Source organism: Lithobates pipiens, unplaced genomic scaffold, assembly GCF_037356315.1.
Source record: "Lithobates pipiens isolate NorthernLeopardFrog02 unplaced genomic scaffold, aLitPip1_a1.2 Scaffold_30, whole genome shotgun sequence".
NCBI lineage: Eukaryota > Metazoa > Chordata > Amphibia > Anura > Ranidae > Lithobates > Lithobates pipiens.
This window is the reverse complement of record NW_027507791.1, coordinates 53,641,682-53,661,558: the sequence shown is the minus strand read 5'-3', so window position 1 is coordinate 53,661,558 and position 19,877 is coordinate 53,641,682. Positions and strand designations below refer to the sequence as shown.

Genomic DNA, 19,877 nt, shown 5'->3' with positions numbered 1-19,877 from the left:
CTCCAGTGAGAGTGGGGGGGAGGTGAAGGGAACGGAAAGACAGATTCTGGTGGTAGGGGACTCAATTCTTAGAATGACAGAGAGTGCAATCTGTAACAAAGACCTGAAGCGCTGAACTGCATGTTGTCTACCGGGCGCTTAGGTTTGGCACATCACGGATCTGGTGGACAGATTACTGGGAAGGGCTGGGAAAGACCCGGCTGTCATGGTGCACATTGGCACCAATGACAAAGACAGATGCAGATGGAATGTCCTAAAGAACGATTTTAGGGACTTGGGAGCTAAATTGAGGAAAAGGACCTCCCAAGGTAGTATTCTCAGGAATACCATCGGTAGATCAAGCGACACCAGAAAGGCAGAGGGAGATTAGGGAAGTAAACAAGTGGCTGAAGAGCTGGTGTAGTAAGGAGGGGTTTGGGTTCCTGGTGGACTTGGCTGACTTCTCAGTCGATCACCAGTACTATAGAAGAGACGAAGTGCACCTAAATGAGGAGGGTGCAGATCAGCTGGGAGTAAAGATGGCCAAAAAGGGGTTTTTAAAATAGGCGATGGGGGGGAAGGCCCAGAGGTAGAGATAGCGAACATTTTCCAGAGGGTGGTATTGGGGGCATTAGTGGTAGGTTGACTAAAGCACATAAACCCAAGGTAAGTATATTAACAAGTCCTAGTTGCAATCTTGGAACACCCAATAAGAGGGTAGTATGCGACCGATCTAAACTACGTGGCATGTTCACCAATGCCAGGAGCCTGGCAGACAAAATGGGTGAACTAGAGATTCTGTTACGAGGAGGATTTGGATTTTGTTGGAATTTCAGAGACTTGGTTCAACAGCTCTCATGATCGGCTAGCAACCATTCAAGGGTGTACCCTTTATCGCAGGGATAGAGAGGGTAAAAAAGGGGGAGGGGTATACCTATATATCAAGAATAATGTACAAGTGAATGTGAGAGATGACATCACTAAGGGAGCTAGGGAGGAGGTGGAATCCTTATGGGTAGAGCTCCAAAGAGATGAAGCTAAGGGTAAAATAATACTGGGAGTATGCAATAGGCCCCCTAACCTGAGGGAGGAGGGGGAGACGGATCTCCTATCACAAGTTGAATTAGCAGCAAGGATGGGAAGTGTTATCATAATGGGGGAATTTAATTATCCAGACATAGACTAGGCAGAGGGAACCACACATTCCTCTAAGGTTCGCCAGTTCCTAAATGTCTTGCAGGACAATTTCATGGGTCAGATGATAGACACACCAAGTAGAAATAAAGCGTTACTGGATCTACTGATTACCAACAATACAGACCTGATTATGGATGTGGAAATACGGGGCAATTTAGGTAACAGCGATCATAGGTCAATTGGCTTCAGTATAAATTACACAAATAGGAAACATAAGGGCAATACAAAGACACTGAATTTCAAAAGAGCCAACTTCCCTAAACTACAAACCGTACTAGAAGGCATAAATTGGGATAAAATCTTAGGAACAAAGAACACGGAGGAGAGATGGGTTTGCTTTAAGAGCATATTAAATAAGGGCATTAGCCAATGCATCCCATCGGGTAATAAATTTAACCACTTGCTTACTGGGCACTTAAACCCCCCCTCCTGCCCCGACCAATTTTCAGCTTTCAGCGCTAATGCACTTTGAATGACAATTGCGCGGGCATACAACACTGTACCCAAATTAAATTTTTATCATTTTTTTCCCACAAATAGAGCTTTCTTTTGGTGGTATTTAATTACAGCTCGGAGTTTTATTTTTTGCTAAACAAACAAAAAAAGATGCAAAAAAAAATAAAAAATCATGTTTAATAGTTTGTTATAAAATTTTGCAAACAGGTCATTTTTCTCCTTCATTGAAATGCGCTGATGAGGCGGCACTGATAGGCTGCACTGATAGGCTGCATTGGTGGGCACTGATAGGCTGCACTGGTGGGCACTGATAGGTATAGTTAAGGCGGCACTAATAGGCACCGATAGGCACAGATAAGGCAGTACTGATGGGCACAGATAAGGCGGCACTGATGGGCAAAGATGGGCACAGATAAGATGGCACGGATGGGTGGCACTAAGGGGTACTGATAGGTACCACTGGTAGATGGGACTGATGGGCACTGATAGGTGGCTCTGATAGGTGGCACTGATGGGCGGCACTGATGGGCGGCACTGATGGGCACTGGTAGATGACACTGATGGGACACGGATATGTGACACTGGGGTGCAGCACCGTTGTTGAGGCAGATTGTGGGCACTGCTGGGTGGCACTGTGGGCACTTCTGGGTGGCACTGTGGGCACTGCTGGGTGGCACTGATGGGGGGCATTTATTTTTTAATGAGGTGGCACTGGCAAGGGGCAGATGGGCACTGGCAGGGCTGGCCATGATCGGGACTGATGTCCCGATCATGGCCGCTGGTGATCGGCTCTTTTTTTTTTCTCCTTGCGCTGTCAGTGCGAGGAGGAATAATAGCCGATTACCGGCTCTGTTGTATCACATGATCAGCTGTCATTGGCTGACAGCTGATCACGTGGTAAGGGGTCGGGATGGACCCCTTGCTCGGATCCGTGATCAGGCGAGTCTCATAGACTCGCCGATCACAGAGCGCACCGCGCGCGCCCCTGAGGGGGCACGTAGGCCGCTCGTGCACGGGACGACGTCAATAGACATAGTCCCGGCAAAGGGGGTCCGTGCTGTAGCCATCATTTGGCTATAGCGCGGGTCTCTACTGGTTAAAAGAGTGAACAAAAGTCCTGGATGGCTTAAATCCAATGTAAAAATGCATATAAATGCAAAGGAGAAGGCCATCAAAAAACAGAAGGTTGAGGGATCATCATCAGCATGCAAACTTTTGAAAGAATGTAACAAGAAATGTAAGGGTACAATTAGGGCGGCTAAGATAGAACACGAAAGACACATAGCGGAGGAGAGCAAAAAAAAAATTTGCAAGAAATTCTTGAAATATGTTAACAGTAAAAAAGGAGGACAGACCATATTGGCCCCATAAAGAATGAGAAAGGGCATCTGGTTACAAAGGATAAGAAGATAGCGAAGGTATTGAATTTATGCTCCTCACTCTTCATGAGGGAATTGGGGAGCTTCAGTAACCAAAACTGCAGTGTTTATCCTTATGACACATTGCAGGAAGCACCTCTATGGTTAACAGAGGACAGAATTAAATTAGACTTGGGAAACGTAACATTAATAACTCACCGAGACCAGATGGCTTGCATCCAAGGGTACTTGGGGAACTCAGTCAAGTAATTGGCAGACCATTGTTCCTAATTTTTTCTAACAGTCTACTGACTAGAATGGTACCAGTTGAATGGAAAAAAGCCAATGTAGCACCAATATTTAAAAAGGGCCAAAAATACATCCCTGGGAATTACAGACCGGTTAGCCTAACATAAATAGTATGTAAGCTCTTGGAGGGGTTGATAAGGGACTATATACAAGATTTTAGTAATGAGAACGGTATCATTGGCAGTAATCAGCATGGAATTATGAAGAATCGTTCTTGCCAAACCAATCTATTAACCTTCTATGAGGAGGTGAGCTGCCAGCTAGATAAAGGAAGGCCTGTAGAAGTGGCGTATCTGGGTTTTGCAAAAGTATTGGACACAGTTCCCCATAAACATTTACTGTACAAATTAAGGTCCATTGGCATGGACCATAGGGTGAGTACATGGATTGAAAACTGGCTACAAGGGCGAGTTCAGATGGTGGTGATAAATGGGAAGTACTTGTAATGGTCCGGGTGTAAAGTGGGGTCCCATAGGGTTCTGCCCTGGGACCAATCCTATTTATTTTGTTCATAGGAGGATGGGGTAAACAGTTCAATATTTGCAGATAATACTAAGCTAAGCAGGGCAATAACTTCTCCACAGGATGTGGAAACCTTGCAAAAAGATCTGAACAAATGAATGGGGTGGGCAACTACATGGCAAAGGAGGTTCAATGTAGAAAAATATAAATTAATGCATTTGGGTGGCAAAAATATGAATGAAATCTATATACTGGGGGAAGAACCTCTGGGGGAATCTAGGATGGAAAAGGACCTGGGGGGTCCTAGTAGATGATAGGCTCAGCAATGGCATGCAATGCCAAGCTGCTGCTAGCAAAGCAAACAGAATATTGGCATTAAAAAGGGGATCAACTCCAGAGATAAAATGATAATTCTCCCGCTCTACAAGACTCTGGACTATGCTGTCCAGTTCTGGGCACCAGTCCTCAGGAAGGATGTACTGGAAATGGAGTGAATACAAAGAAGGGCAACAAAGCTAATAAAGGGTCTGGAGGACATTAGTTATGAGGAAAGGTTGCGAGCTCTGAACTTATTCTCTCTGGAGAAGAGACACTTGAGAAGGGATATGATTTCAATTATAAATACCGTACTGGTGACCTCACAATAGGGATAAATCTTTTTTGTGGAAGAGAGTTTAACAAGACTCGTGGCCACTCATTAAAATTAGAAGAAAAGAGGTTTAGCCTTAAACTACGTAGAGGGTTCTTTAAGAGCGGCAAGGATGTGGAATTCCCTTCCACAGGTGGTGGTCTTAGAGGGGAGCGTTGATAGTTTAAAAAAACTATTAGATAAGCACCTGAACAACCGCAACATACAAGGAAATACAATGTAATACTGATGTATAATCACACATATAGGTTGGACTTGTGTCTTTTTTTCAACCTCGTTTACTATGTAACTATATTCATTATAGAAAACATAAAAAATGAGCATTGCAAAACAAAGTTTTATTTTTATTTTTTATAAAAGATGAAAGCTTTAAAACACACAACTCACAGAAGGCAATCTAGTACAAGATGGGTTCTGTTTTTATTGTACTTTGCACTAAATTTGATGTACTATTTTACTGAATAAACAGGGTTGTGTAGCTGCTATGTTGTTAAAGTTGGATGCATTTTCTGGTGTTGAGATTAGTACAGTTTCAAGTACTACTGTGAATGTTTATTTTTTTATTTTTTATTTTTTTTAATTTTTTTTAATTTTTTTTGCCACGTCAGCGAATTCTCTAGAGGGACGTAAATCAACTTTTCGTTCATCACTGTCTCCTTTCGTCTTCACATCATTGTAGCATCTCATTATATATCAGAAATTATCAATAACAATTAAATTAGATATTTTTCCCTTATTAAATTCATATCTTTTATTCATCGTACACCTCTTTATTATTTCCCTTCCCATTACCCATCCCCCCCCCTCCTTTCCCAAGCTAAATGTCAGCGTTTTCCCATCTCCTCCTATCCTCCTCCCATATTGGTCTAATATGGTCTTAAATATTCTGCGTAACTCCAATCCTTCTTAAAATCTTTCCAACATTCCCATTTTTTTATTACTGCTTCTCTTTTATTATCTTCCCCACTACTCAACTTTTCCATCTTATATACCTCTTCAACTGCATCTACCCACTCCCACATTGTTGGACTTTCCACCTCCTGACACTTTTTAGGGATCAATTTCTTCGCTGCGTTAAGGAGGTGTGGGATGATAGTTTCTTGATATTGTTTTTCGTTACTCTTTGTTCCGTGGAGAAGTACAATCCAAGGATCCGCCTTCACGCTTATTTTGGTTATTTCTCTTATCTTTTGCAAGATCTTTCCCCAATAGATTTTGATTTTTGGGCATCCCCACCATAGATGTGCCATTGTGCCTGTGGTTTTACAGCCCCTCCAACATTTTGCCGATCTTCCCTGTTGGTATTTTGCAGTCTTATCCGGCGTGTTGTACCATCTAGTTAGGCACTTATAGTTCATTTCGGCTGTTTTACTGTCTATTGCCGAGCAATGTGTTAATCTTAATATTTTGCTTATTGTGTCTTTATCCCTCTGTGTTCCTATTTCCTTTTCCCACTTTTTGATATATGGCGGGGTCTCCAGCTCTCCCACCGACATCAAAAGTCCATACATCCTGGATACGATTCCTTTAGAGTTGTCTGTTGTACAGAGTCGCTCCAACATGGTCAGCTCCTCTCCAGATCTTATTGGTTGAGGTAAGCTTCCAATAAAATGGGCCAGCTGGAGATACCGCCATTCGCACATTACCATTAAGCCCTTATGTGCTAATTCCCTTAGTGTTATAAGTTTCCCTTCTTTCATAATATCTTTTATTTGTATTTTTTCTTTTTTTATCCAATTACCTCCTATTTCCTTTTTCCCGGGGGGAAGAACTAATTTTCCTTCAGTGCTATAAACGGTGAATTAAAGTGCCCATTTAATTTTTTGTACACCCCATCCCAAATTTTTAATGCTATTCGTGTCAGCTCAACATTCATACTGTGAATGTTTATAATGCACTCAATATGTAGTTTATCTAAAAAGGCTAAATAATGTCTGCGGATGTCTTATAGATATGAGCTTCCTGCGTCAGCCAGGAGTGGCTGGTGTACTCATTTTTTTTATAATACTAAAATGAGTTTTGCTGTATTTAGAGTAGAGACACCCCCACTTTTTACTTGTTTTATTTAGTCATCTTGCTGAGCCTTAAAGCAAGTATGGAGGTAGTAAATGTCCAGCATGCTTTGTAAAATAAATGTCATGGATGCACTTAGAAAGTGATGTCAGTTTAAAAACAAAATAAAGTTGCTAGCATGCATTAAGTGTATCCAACCTAAATCCCTACATAAACAACGCTGGTAATAAAAAAGTGGAGAATCTATTGCTCCCCAAAGCTGGAATGAAGATGTCTGCTGAGCACAGACATGCATGTCCAATGGCTGCACTCTCATTTTTGGAAACAAGATTCAATCAAGTGAATTACACATTTCTTTTTATACCACCGCCTGATGTATGTCAGTAGCTGGCGACTGGGCTTAAATCAGGTATGTGTAAGGGCCAGTTCACACCACAAAAACGCACTCCAGATCCATTCCGGATGCATTTCTACATGTACTTTTTAACACAATTTTTACATGTTTCGTGTATTTTTGATGCGTTTCCAGGAGCATTCCAGATACTTCTTTACTTTTCTTTTTTTTTCACTGTACTTGGGTCCGGTGTTTTTTTTTTTTCTTTTTGATGCGTTTTACTGCGTTCCAGTCCAGGCTAGTGCAGGAAAAATGCAGTATGTTCTACTTTTTTTTTTTTTCTGGAACTGGAACACCCTGGAACTGAACACACTGGTGTGAACTATGCCATTGGACCATATAACCCACTTTCCATGCTTTTTTTTTTTTATGCAGAAAAAAATGCATTGGACTGCAAGTGGTATGAAGAAGTGGTTTTGCAGAAACATACTACGGTCCATTTAACATGGTTTCCTATGGATGTAGTTCATATCTGTGCATTTTATGGAAAGGGCCAGGGACTTTTTTGTGGTTTTTGGTTCCATAGACTTCAATGGATCAAAATCATGTATTGAGAAATGCAAAATGCACCTGGAATATGCAAACTGCAACCTGCATAGGTGTGAATCAAGCCTAAGCCCTTGTACACGCGGTCGGAGATTCCGAAACCAAATCCGTCGGATATTGTCCGTCGGATTTTATCCGACGGATTTTGTCCAAAACTGTTGCATACACACGGGCGGACAAAGTTGTCGGAAAATCCGATGTGATGATGTTATTTCGTTACGACGGGACTACGTTCAGGCTAGTAGCCAATAGCTTTGATGTAGGAATTTGATCTGAGCATGCGTGGCACTTTGTCCGATCGGAATTCTCTACACATGATTGGAGTATGTCCGATCGGAGCATTTTGTCGGAAAATTTTACCAACAAGTTGGAAAACTTGGTCCGTCGGGTACTCCGACGGAAACAGTCCGATGGAGACCACACGCAGTCGGAATATGCGCCAAAACGGTCCGATCGGACACATTCCGTCGGAATCTCCGACCGTGTGTACAAGGGCTAAGCCCCTGTACACACGGTTGGAAATTCCAACCACAAAATCCGTTGGATTTTTTCAGACGGATTTTGTCCGAAACTGGTGTTGCATACACACAGTCGGACAAAGTTGTCGGAAAATACGATAGTCCGGAACGTGATGACGTTTGTTCGTTGCGACGGGACTACATTCAGGCTAGTAGCCAATAGCTTTGGTCTCGTAATTTGATCTGAGCATGCGTGCCATTTTGTCCGATCGGAATTCTCTACAAACGATCGGATGAAGTCCTATCGGATTTTGTTGTTGGAAAATTTGAGATCCTGCTCTCAAATTTTTTCCGTTGGAATTTCCGACGGAAAAAATCCGATAGAGCCCACACACGATCGGATTTTCCGAAAATATAATCCGATCGGACCTTTTCCGTCAGAAATTTCTGACCGTGTGTACGGGGCATAATGCTGCGTTCACACATAGGCGATCCGAATCACTGGTGAAATTGCTGAAATTCTCCCCGTGATTCCAGAATCGCGGCAAAACACAGGACACATTTGTAATGCCATTATTTCTTAATGGCAACCTAAACGCGTGCAATTTTGACACGTGACAAATCACACTCCAATCGCACAAACAAATTCTGGAACTTCTTTTGGCCGAAATGTGTCATACGATTGCACCGTGATATATCACATGACAACCGCAGCAAAATCGCACCCGTTTAGGGTGCCATTAAGAAATAATGGCATTGCAATCATTTCCCACATTTTGCTGCAATTCCGGAAGCGTGGGCAGAATCGAGGCAAGTCCACCCATGATTCGGATTGCCTACGTGTGAACTAAGCCTTAAGCCTCTTACACACGATCGGATTTTCCAATGAGAATTGTGTGATGTCAGGCTGTTGGCGGAAAATCCAACCGTTTGTACGCTCCATCGGACAGTTGTTGTCGGATTTTCCGAGCATGTGCATACAGGTCTCAAGCTCTACAAGTCCAAACTACAAACACATATGCTCGGAAGCAAGGACGAGCCAGAAGCGGTCGGTCTTGTAAATCAGCGTTCGTAATGGAGAATTAATGATCGCGACGTGGAAAATTATGAAATATCGAAGTGCAGCGTACATTCTCTTCTTCTCTAATGGGATAATAATGAAGCTGCTTTGCTAGTAATACTGATGGAGTTATTGCAAACTAATTTTCACAGGCTTTTTTTTTTTTCTAGTGATATCAAGAATAATATTATTATGCTTTTTTTTTTTTATTTTTTTTTTTATTTGGGCAAGTTACCACAACACCATTATCCCGGAGTTTTTAAGAACAAATATACAACTATGTTGGTGTCCCTTGTCAATTTTACATTGTATTTTTTTAAATGTAGCTGCCTACTCCCAAAATTTCATTTGAAGTAAAACACACAGCCAAGTATTATTCTACACAATTTTTTTTATTGTGCATTAAAAAAAGAAAGCAAATAAAATTAGACATGCTATCTGCCAATAGAACTTAACCAAAAAGTGCATTCTATGCATCCAAAAATATAGAAAATATACCAAATCAAATCATTCTTATTGAACTATAAAATAAAATAAAAGCCTCATGCATGTGTCCCCCTTCTTAATATTAGGGGGTCACCAATGCCAAGAGTTGGTGAAAGCAGGGGTCCGTCATGCGGGGAGATAATTCCGAAAATCATCCAGATTATTCTCCTGGAGCTCCCGCAGCAAAGGCTTATGACATAATTGGTCACCATTAATAAAGCAACCAATTTTTGGTCCAAGAAATCCTTCTCCTCTTGTTCCTGGACTGGATATTTCAGTTCTAATTTTGCCCTGTGTGTGCTTCATCTATGAAAATAGTTGCTCACAAATATCGGTGCTGCCAAAAACTGTGACTGTGAAGAGTGGGAGACGTTTCTTAAAACTTATAATGGTTTAGTAAGGAGACGCTGAGGTAGGTTAACTAAAACTGGAGCTTACAAAATCTGGTGCAACTCTATATAGAAACCAATCAGCTTCCAGATTTTATTGTCAAAGCTTAATTGAACAAGCTGCTGTTAGAAACGAATTGGCTACCATGCACAGCTGCACCAGATTCTGAGTGCTCTGGTTTTAGTAAATCTCCCCTACCATCAAATTTTTCTTCGGCCGCTGCAGCGCATCTGATTGCTAAGTGTAAACGTATTTTTTCCCCAAAATGTTTTAAAAATCAACATTTTCAAGTAAGTTTACGGTAGTTGTTCCGGGCTACAGATTGGACACCCCTGACATACCTCACCTGGTCTAAGGTGTCAAAATATTCAGAAAATTATTCTTCACTGTTATATTTTTATTTAAGAAAAATGTTGGCATTGTATTTCCATACATTTTCTATGTCTTTTGAAATTCTAGTTTATCTTTGCTCCTAGATATATGTGTGAAAATTCTGCGGGAAGATAAAAGCTGTCCTGGCTCGACTCAGCTTGTGAAATGGTAAATGATGTGCCAGCGATTATTTTATCTAAGGTCATCGATTGTACAATTCTAAGTCATTTACTAGCATGAGAAGATGGCGTGAGTAGAAGAGCCCCGTTTAGAACCTGAGTATTAATAATAGTTAATGTACACAATAAGCAAACTCATACTATGCTGTCTGTGATATCTAAGGAGTTAGACTCCATACATATTACACAACTTTTGTTGTCTGATTTCCTTTAGATTTACCAAAACCATGTAGTACAAGGGCCTGCCTGAGTGCATACAAATTGAAAGTGTTTAGGTTTGACCTCATATTATATGGTTTTGGTAAATCTAAAGGAAAAAATCTACAGAGAATTGTATAGTGTGTATCCAGCTTTAGGTGTGTCCAAGCAAAGGCAATGAATACACTGGGATATTAGCCCTTGTACATACGGTCGGAGATTCCGACGGAATGTGTCCTATCGGACCGTTTTGTAGGATATTCCGACTGTATGTGGTCTCCATCGGACTGTTTCCGTCAGAATATCCGACGGACCAACTTTTCCAACTTGCCGGTAAAATTTTCCCACAAAATGCTCCGATCGGACATACTCCGATCATGTGTAGCCTACTCCGACTGACAAAGTGCCACGCATGCTCAGATCAAATTCCTAGACCAAAGCTATTGGCTACTAGCCTGAACGTAGTCATCGACAGGTGCATTTGACACCTCTTTTAACCTGTGTTTTACCGTCTTCAAAGCATTCCCATAGACTTGTATGATGATGCAAAATCCATCTAAACTTAAAAAAGCCCATTGCCACATGTCCTTGTAGACATACACTAGATTGGCCAGCAGTTATTTGGTGGAAACCCAGAGAATCCAGAAGAAACATACATAAACAGTAGAATATATAAACTTAATGCAGATAGTAAAAATGTCAGTCCTGATAATATTTCTTATTATTAAGGGAGTATAGTATAGCCCAAATATGTAATGGAAATTTGGACAAGCATGAACATCCTTCTGCTCCTGTGGCCCTCAACATAACCCAATGATTTATCTAGACCAGCCTTTTTCAACCTTTTAAACATGGAGGAACCCTTGAAATAAGCACCGTATGTATCGGCATATAACACACACCCTTTCCTCCTGAAAATAGGGGGAAATCGCGTGTGCGTGTTATACGCCGACATTGCGCTGCCTTGGAGGGGACGAGCGCAGCCAGATTAGACAGAGCCGGGATCTCCTGTGTACTCAGCTCATCTCGGCTCAGCTCGGCTCGCAGTCACGCCCAGTCCCGCCTCCTGGACGGCTCCAAGCATGTCACATGCCCCGCATTGCGAGCCGAGTGCCGAGCTGAGCCGAGTACACAGGAGATCTGGTTCTGTTTACATCCGCATTGGCTGCGTTAACAGGCACTGGCGAGGCTGCAGATGGGCACTGAGCAGGCTGCAATGATGGGCAATGGCAACGATGGAGATGGGCACTGATCAGGCTGCAATGATGGGCAATGGCAACGATGGCGATGGGCACTGATCAGACTGCAATGATGGGCAATGGCAAGGCTGCAGATGGGGACAGAGCAGGCTGCAATGATGGGCAATGGCAAGGCTGCAGATGGGCACTGAGCAGGCTGCAATGATGGACACAGCTGAGGCTGCAAATGGGCACTTATCAGACTACAATGATGGACAATGGCAAGGCTGCAGATGAGCAATGGCGGGGCTGCAAATTGGCACTGATCAGGCTTCATTAATGGGCAATGATAAGGCTGCAGATGGGCACTAATCGGGCTGTATTAATGGGCACTGACCCTTATTTTGCTTCAAAGTCCGTTATTTAAACTTTTTTTTTTCCGGAAACATCCCTCTTAAGATTAGGGTGCATGTTATACACCGATAAATACGGTCCATTTTTGGCTTCAGGAATCCCCTTCTAATAATTATTATACTTACAGCTCACAGTACATTAGTGTGATGGTTGCTGTGAAGAATGCTGCTTACATTTGTGGACATTGGGAAGAATCCACCCTGACAGCTAAAAAAGATCAATGGGGTCAGTGGGAACGTATCTCAGATCTGAGGCAGATATTGCTAATTTATAGGAACCCCTAGCAAACTCTGGAGGAATCCCTAGGGTTTCACTGAACACTGATTGAGAAACCCTGATTTATAATAATATATATAATAATATACCCCCCCCCCCCCGTACATGGGCTGGATCCAGAGCGGCCCGATGAGTGGTCCATGCAGTGGAGATATGGACACAGCCCATTTTGGTCTATGGGCAGTCTGATGTAAACAGACTGGCTGTCCCTTTACACCTGACTGCCCTCTAATGCGAAAAAAAATGGAATATAAATATAAATTTTGGCTTTCCATATTACGTTTACTTTTATAAGGAGTGGACATCAATGTAGCCTTCAAACCAACTGGATGATTGTAGGAGCCACTCAGCTGACATACGTATACCTTCACTGTCAATCAAAATTCCTAGATGTTTTTTTTTTTTACCCACTTCAGTCTTTGCTTTTATTCAATTTATTGTAATTTATTGTTTGTTCATTATTTATCCTGTACTGACGTCACATATCTGTTCTAGGATGTTAGGATGTTACGATGCATTGCAAAGAAAATATGTGAGTATCCCAGTTTATAGTTTTAAGTGAGTGAAAATATCCTTCTTAGCCCTTGTACACACGGTCGGACATTCCGAAGTGTGTGGGCTCCATCGGACTGTTTCCGTCGGAATATCTGAGTTTTAGAGCTGGGCTATTAAGCTTTCCGACAACATGATCCGATCGGACTTTGTCCGATTGTGTGATGAGAATTCCGATCGGACAAAGTGCCACGCATGCTCAGATCAAATTCAGATCAAATTCCTAGACCAAAGCTATTGGCTACTAGCCTGAACGTAGTCCCGTCCTAACGAAATAACATCATCACGTTACGTACGATCGGATTTTCCAACAACTTTGTCCGACCGTGTGTATGCAACACGAGTTTCGGACAAAATCTGTCGGATAAAATCCGTCGGATTTTGTTGTCGGAATGTCCGGCCGTGTGTACAAGGGCTTAGAGTCTATAGGTTGCATGCTGTAGGGTGCAATCTGAAAGAAAGAAAGGAAGACTTTATTCACCCCTCCTGCAGTAGTCCTCCTATCTTTCAGGTTCACCTCTTGCCATCTATTAAAGATTTAAGCGTTGCCATCTAAATAATAAAAAAATCATTTATATTGCAATTCTGTAACCCAGTGCATTAAAGCGGGAGTCCGCCGGGAGTCCGCCGTTTTTTTTTTTTAAAAAGCCAGCAGCTACAAATACTGCAGCTGCTGACTTTTAAAATAGTGACACTTACCCGCCCAGCACGCCCGCGATGTCGGCACCCGAAGCCGATCTCTCGATCGTCTCTCGGGTGCTGCCGCCGCCATCTTGGGTATGGGAATCAGGAAGTGGAGCCTTTCGGCTTCATTTCCCAGTTCCCTACTGCGCATGCGCGAGTCGCGCTGTGCAATAAGGATGGTCCCCGCTGTCGCTGGGATCCGTGTGTTTCCCAGCAGGCAGTGGGGGACCTTCGGAAAGGGGCGTAGATTCTGCGGAAAGGGGCGTACCTTCTGCAGAATCTACGCCGGAAGTGGGTGCAGATACCTGTACTGTACAAGTACCTGCACCCCCCCTCCCCCCTGAAAGGTGCCAATTGTGGCGCCGGAGGGGGGGAGGGTTCCAATGAGCGGAAGGTCCACTTTAGGGTGGAGCTCCCCTTTAAGACATAAACGGTCTGGTTTTTATAAGAAAATATGTATGGTGGGCTTAAAGCTAAATCACAAAGGTGGCTGGACAGAATTACAAATCTTTTGGCAGATAAACGTTCACATGTGTGCTTTCTAAAGCCCCGTACACACGATCGGACTTTCCGACGGGAAATGTTCGATGTCAGGCTGTTGGCGAAAAATCCGACCGTGTGTACGCTCCATTGGACAATTGTTGTCGGAGTTTCCGCCAACAAATGTTGGCTAGCATTTCTTCAAATTTTCCGCCAACAAATGTGTGTTGTTGGATTTTCCAATCGTGTGTACACAAGTCTGTCTGACAAAAGTCCAAAGTACAAACAGGCATGCTCAGAAGCAGAAGCTGTTGGTCTTGTAAACTAGCGTTCGTAATGGAGAATTAACATACGTGACGTGGCAAATTATGAAATCTCCAAATGCAGCGCACAATTCTCTTCCTCTTTAATGGGATAATAATGAAGCTGTTTTGCTGGTGATACTGATGGAGTTATTGCAAACAAATTTTAAAAGGCTTTTTTTTCTAGTGATATCAAGAATAATATTATTATGCTTTTTTTTATTTATTTTTTTATTTGGGCAAGTTACCACAACACCATTATCCTGTAGTTTTTAAGATCAAAGATACAACTATGTTGGCGTCCCTTGTCAATTTTACATTGTATTTCTTTAAATGTAACTGTCTACTCCCAAACTGTCATTTGAAGTAAAACACATAGCCAAGTATTATTCTACACTATTTTTTTATTGTGCATTAAAAAAAAAAATTTGACATTCTATCTGCCAATAGAACTTAACCAAAAAGTGCATTCTATGCATCCAAAAATATAGAAAATATACCAAATCAAATCATTTATTCAACCAAAAAATAATGTCAACACAATAACACAAAGGCCAATAATAAATAACACGTTATCTCCTCCGATTCCTCAACATGTCTGGTTGACGAACGGTCGTTCAGAAACTAACTGAAAAGCACGAAATGAAAAGCGGTAAATGAAAAACATGAAAAGAAAAGCGCGAATCAACACTCACCATCTCATCTACTAACGCAAAATTAGCAGAAGGAGCCCAAAGGGTGGCGCTAAAGAGCTGAAAAACCACGTAGTGCGTCACTATGTTTGGAATTGTTGGCCAACATTTGTATGACCGTGTGTATGCTAGACAAGTTTGAGCCAACAACCTTCGGACAAAATTCCATGGTTTTGTTGGCCAACAATCTGATCGTGTGTACGAGGCATCAGAGGACAGATTGTCGATAGAAAAATGGAATTTGTAATTACAGACTTGTCTTTAAAGGTACAGGTTCAGGGCTATCTTCCTTATCCCTTTGCTGTTCAGTCATAGTATCCCTTCAACAGGCTTTTCACCCTCAGAGGACGTGAAGGACCAGCCAGTCACATTAATAATAAATAATAATTATGACCAGAAACCATCTCTTGCTGCCTCCAGAATATTAGTAGAGACTAAGAGCTGTCTTTACAGCTCCGTCACTGTGCTGGGAGCATGCAGTGAGAATGATCTCAGTACAGAAAGCTCTGCCGTCCGTGGACGCATATGTGGGGCATGTGGTGTTAAAGCCTACCTCTTTTGCCACTGCACATATGTGTTACAAGGGCAGCAACAGATTAAAGTGCTACTAAAATCTTGTAAGGAAAGTTGATGTCGCGCTATTCTTACCCTATTCTGGGTAGGGGGCTGTTACACCTTCCACTCTATCTAGTAACATATAAATGACTCTCAGAACATATATATTTGAATATATGATATCTTCTAGATGGTTCTATATGATTAGAAATTCATTATGGTGTAGGTATTTTATAGAAAGAACTATAGAATAAGGTGCCAAGAAAAGGACTAAATTCTAAACGTTGCACTCTTAAAAAACCATAAACACACTTGCAGAGGTACTAACACCCAGTGATGTTGGGTGTATATAAAACTATTGGAAGTGTGTTAGTGTTGGATGTTACCGCATTATAAAAAAATATATATATATTAAAAAATAAATAAACACCCTACAGAGGCAACTATTGTATACATAGAACTTATCACCTCTTAACCTATATGTGTTTAAATGACATCAATATTGCGTGAACAAAAGTGCCATGTGCTCATCAGGTAAGTGCAACTACTTCAAATATGCTAAACAGAACTAAAAACCCTCTGATTCACTCATATATTGCCTAGTGTTGGCTGGTATTGTAAAGGTAGAAATAACAATGTTAAATATAGTAAGATATGTGAAGTGTCAAAATAAATATAAAGTGCAAAAGTGACAAAATGTAAACACCCTACAGCGGTGCTAACACACTAAAGTATAAATGATCCCAAAAAAAAAAAAAAAAATGTATTAATGTGGGATAATGGGTATCACACTCAGATTTGAAGTCCTAGAAACATTAATAAATATAAAGTGCAAAGTGACAGAAATGTAAACACCCTACAGTGGTGTTAACAACCAAAAGTATAGATGATCCAAAAGAAATTGTATTAATGTGGAGAAATGGGTATGACACTCAGACGTGAAGTCATATAAGGTGCATGGGTGCGTAAAATTTGTATATCCAAAAAAGAAAATAAGAGTAAAGTGAATGATTTTAAGAACAAATTATGCGTGTGGATGTTCAGTGACGAGTGTAAACTGGTCCCATGCACTAACCTCAAAGACTGCAAAGAATCTAAAAAAAAATTATAAAAAATATCTCTAAGAGTACAAACAATAGTAATTTGTAGTGAACAATAAATAAATGAACAAAAATATTTTGATAAACACCCTACAGAGCTAATGGAAAGCAGGGTATGTAAAAAAAAAAATATATATATATATAATTAAAAAAAAGACACCAAAGTTCAACAAGGAAGAGAAAAAAAGTCTCTAAAGTGCACGTGCTTTTCTGTGATAACCAATGTGCAATGTGAATCCGGTAACCACTTCCCAGTGTTCTCTTCACTGTGTCAACACACTTAAGTGAGTAATGGCCCCTTACCTCAAGGCAAGGAGACAAAAGCGTATAAGTGAGGGTCCCTTTAAGGCTCCTCTTTCTGGATCTGCATCTCCCCTTCACTCTTTCCACAAAAGCACATTTGGCAAGAAAATGGTCACAACACAGATGCAGGTCACTTTAAGACTCCTCTCTCCAGCTCCACTCTTCTCCTTTAGTTTATCTCCATAGAGCCCAGTTTAATCAGAGAAAGCAAACCACAGTGTAGTAGGTCTTTTAAAATATATCCAATTTTTATTAGCAATAAACATAGGGTACTCACAAGAGAGGTCTCTTTAAAAACTTATATCTGACGAGCAGCGAACTCGTGCAGTGTGAATCGGCATACAGCGTCCTTCCCTGTCCCTACACGTGGCGTCACAACTCGTGACTTCATCAGTGGACACGGCTTGGTCCATATCGGTGTATGCAGCTATTCACATAAATAACCTTTACTAGGAGCAGCGCAGGAATAACTATTTACTATTATCCTGATACTAAAATCTTGTTTTTGTTTAAAAATAACAAACATGTTATAATTACCTGCTCTGTGCAATGGTTTTGCACACAGCAGCCCAGATCCTCCTCTTCTCGGGTCCCTCGCCCGTGCTCCTGGCCCCTCCCACCTGCCAATTGCTCCCACAGCAAGCAACTTGCCATGTGGGCACCCAAGCTGAGCCTCAGCTCTGTGTGTCCATTCAGACACAGAGCCGTGATTCAGCCCCGCCCCATCTCTCTCTCTCTCCTGATTGGCTAACTGACTTTGATTAACAGCTGCAGGAGCCAATGGTGCTGCTGCTGTGTCGCAGCCAATCAGGAGGGGGGGGGGGGCATTCGTGCACATCGCTGGATAGAGATGGGGCTCAGGTAAGTATTAGGGGGGGCTAAGGGGGGCTGCTACACTCAGAAGGGTTTTTATCTTAATGCATTGAAAAAAAAAACATGTCTTTACAATCACCTTTTTATACTTAACCTTATTTCACCGTATACATCACTGGCCAAAAGCACGTATACGGTCAATGAATTTAAAACTGCTGATCTGAATATTTGTGTCAGGTAAGTGTCTCACCAAGTAGTGGACTATAAGTAATGATGACTCCCCTGAAGCTTGTACCCTCACAAACAGACCATCCTCATCAGTTGTAATCATTGTTTTCTTAGCTTGATGTTACATATTTTTCAGAGATGTTCAGAGAAGCAGTGCTTGTATTGTACAAGTCATGTGTATTCACATGAAAAAAAACTAAGAAATACAAACGGAAGGTGGAGGAGTGCAAGGTCTCTAACATCCACCAGCTCTGTGATGTCATCATGGAGGAGTGGAAGATGACTCCAGTGGCAACCTGTGAAGCTCTGGGGACCTCCATGCCCAGGAGGGTTAAGGCGGTGCTGGAAAATAATGGTGGCCACACAAAATATTGACACTTTGGGCCCAATTTGGACATTTTTCACTTAGGAGTGAACTCACTTTTGTTGCCAGCGGTTTAGACATTAATGACTGTGTGTTGAGTTATTTTTAGGGGACAGCAAATGTACACTGTTATACAAGCTGTACACTCACTACTTTACATTGTAGCAAAGTGTCATTTCTTCAGTGTTGTCACATGAAAAGATAGAATAGAATATTTACAAAAATGTGAGGGGTGCACTCACTTTTGTGAGATACTGTAACTAGTTATAGCAGCAAATTCTTAGTGTTCCTTAAAGCAAATGTGTAATGTTTTGTAGGTGATTTCTTTCTAAAATATTTATTACTAAGACAAAAAATGTAACATTAGAAAGGTATATTGATTATTCAGCTAATTGTGAGCACAGCCAGGGTGGTCTTGGCGCAAAAGGGGTAGCTGCCCCAGTCACTGTTATGGGGCCGAAGCAGCTTCCCCTTGAGCCTGTGCTGACCCTGCCTGCCCAATCAGCAGCAGCCTGATGGTAGCTGGACAGCGCAAAGGGCCAATGAGAATGGCGGCATGGCTCAGATAGCAGGGTGGCTGCAACCAGTGTTGGTAGAGTAGGGGCTGTGCTGACTTGTGTGGGTTGAGCTGGCGGTGGGAAAGAAGGTGACGGTAGAGGAGAGAGAGGTGCTGGCTACCTCTGGACATCCGACAACGAGATGCACCAGGACAAACTTTGTGTAAGCAGTTGCGACCCCATCCCACCCCCCCCCCCCCCCAGGTAGTCACAAAAAAGAAAAAAAATGCATAGAATGCTGCTTTAACCGGTTCCCGACCAGTGCACGCCGATGTACGTCGGCAGAATGGCATGGGCAGGCATATTGGCGTACAGGTACGTCCAATCTTTAATGCCGCCCTGCCATCGCAAGTGCGCCGCCGGCATGCTGGTCGGGACCCCAGTGAGTCCGGTCGCGGGTCCCGCGGACTCGATCGCCGCGGGCATACCCGCGATTGTCTCACGGGGCGGCTGAACAGAGAGATGCCGTTGTAAACAGCATCTCCCCGTTCTGCCTAGCAACTAGTGACGCTGATCTCTGCTCCATGTGATTGGAGCAGAGATCAGTGTTCACTAAATGAAAGCCCAACCCCCCAACAGTTAGTAACACACCCCTAGGAACACTTAACCCCTACACTGCCATCCACTGGTTAACCCCTTCACTGCCAGTGTCATTTACACAGAAATCACTGTATTTATATAGCAGTGATTGCTGTATAAATGACAATGGTACCAAAAATGTATCAAAAATGTCCGATGTGTCCGCCATAATGTCGCAGTCACAATAAAAATCGCTGATCACCGCCATTATTAGTAAAAAAAAAAATGATTAACAAAAATACCATAAAACTATCCCCTATTTTGTAAACGCTATAACTTTTGCGCAAACCAATC

At 42.1% G+C, this 19,877-nt stretch overlaps 1 protein-coding gene across 1 annotated transcript in view; it reads left to right on the top strand.

Annotated features, from left to right (window-relative positions):
* Positions 1-19,877, top strand: part of HORMAD1 (HORMA domain containing 1) — a 96,469-nt gene that overhangs the window by 14,049 nt on the left and 62,543 nt on the right. The window contains exons 4-5 of the mRNA XM_077464229.1: positions 10,234-10,297; positions 12,870-12,906. Of these exons, the coding sequence (XP_077320355.1) occupies positions 10,234-10,297; positions 12,870-12,906 (101 nt within the window). The remainder of the gene's footprint in view (positions 1-10,233; positions 10,298-12,869; positions 12,907-19,877) is intronic.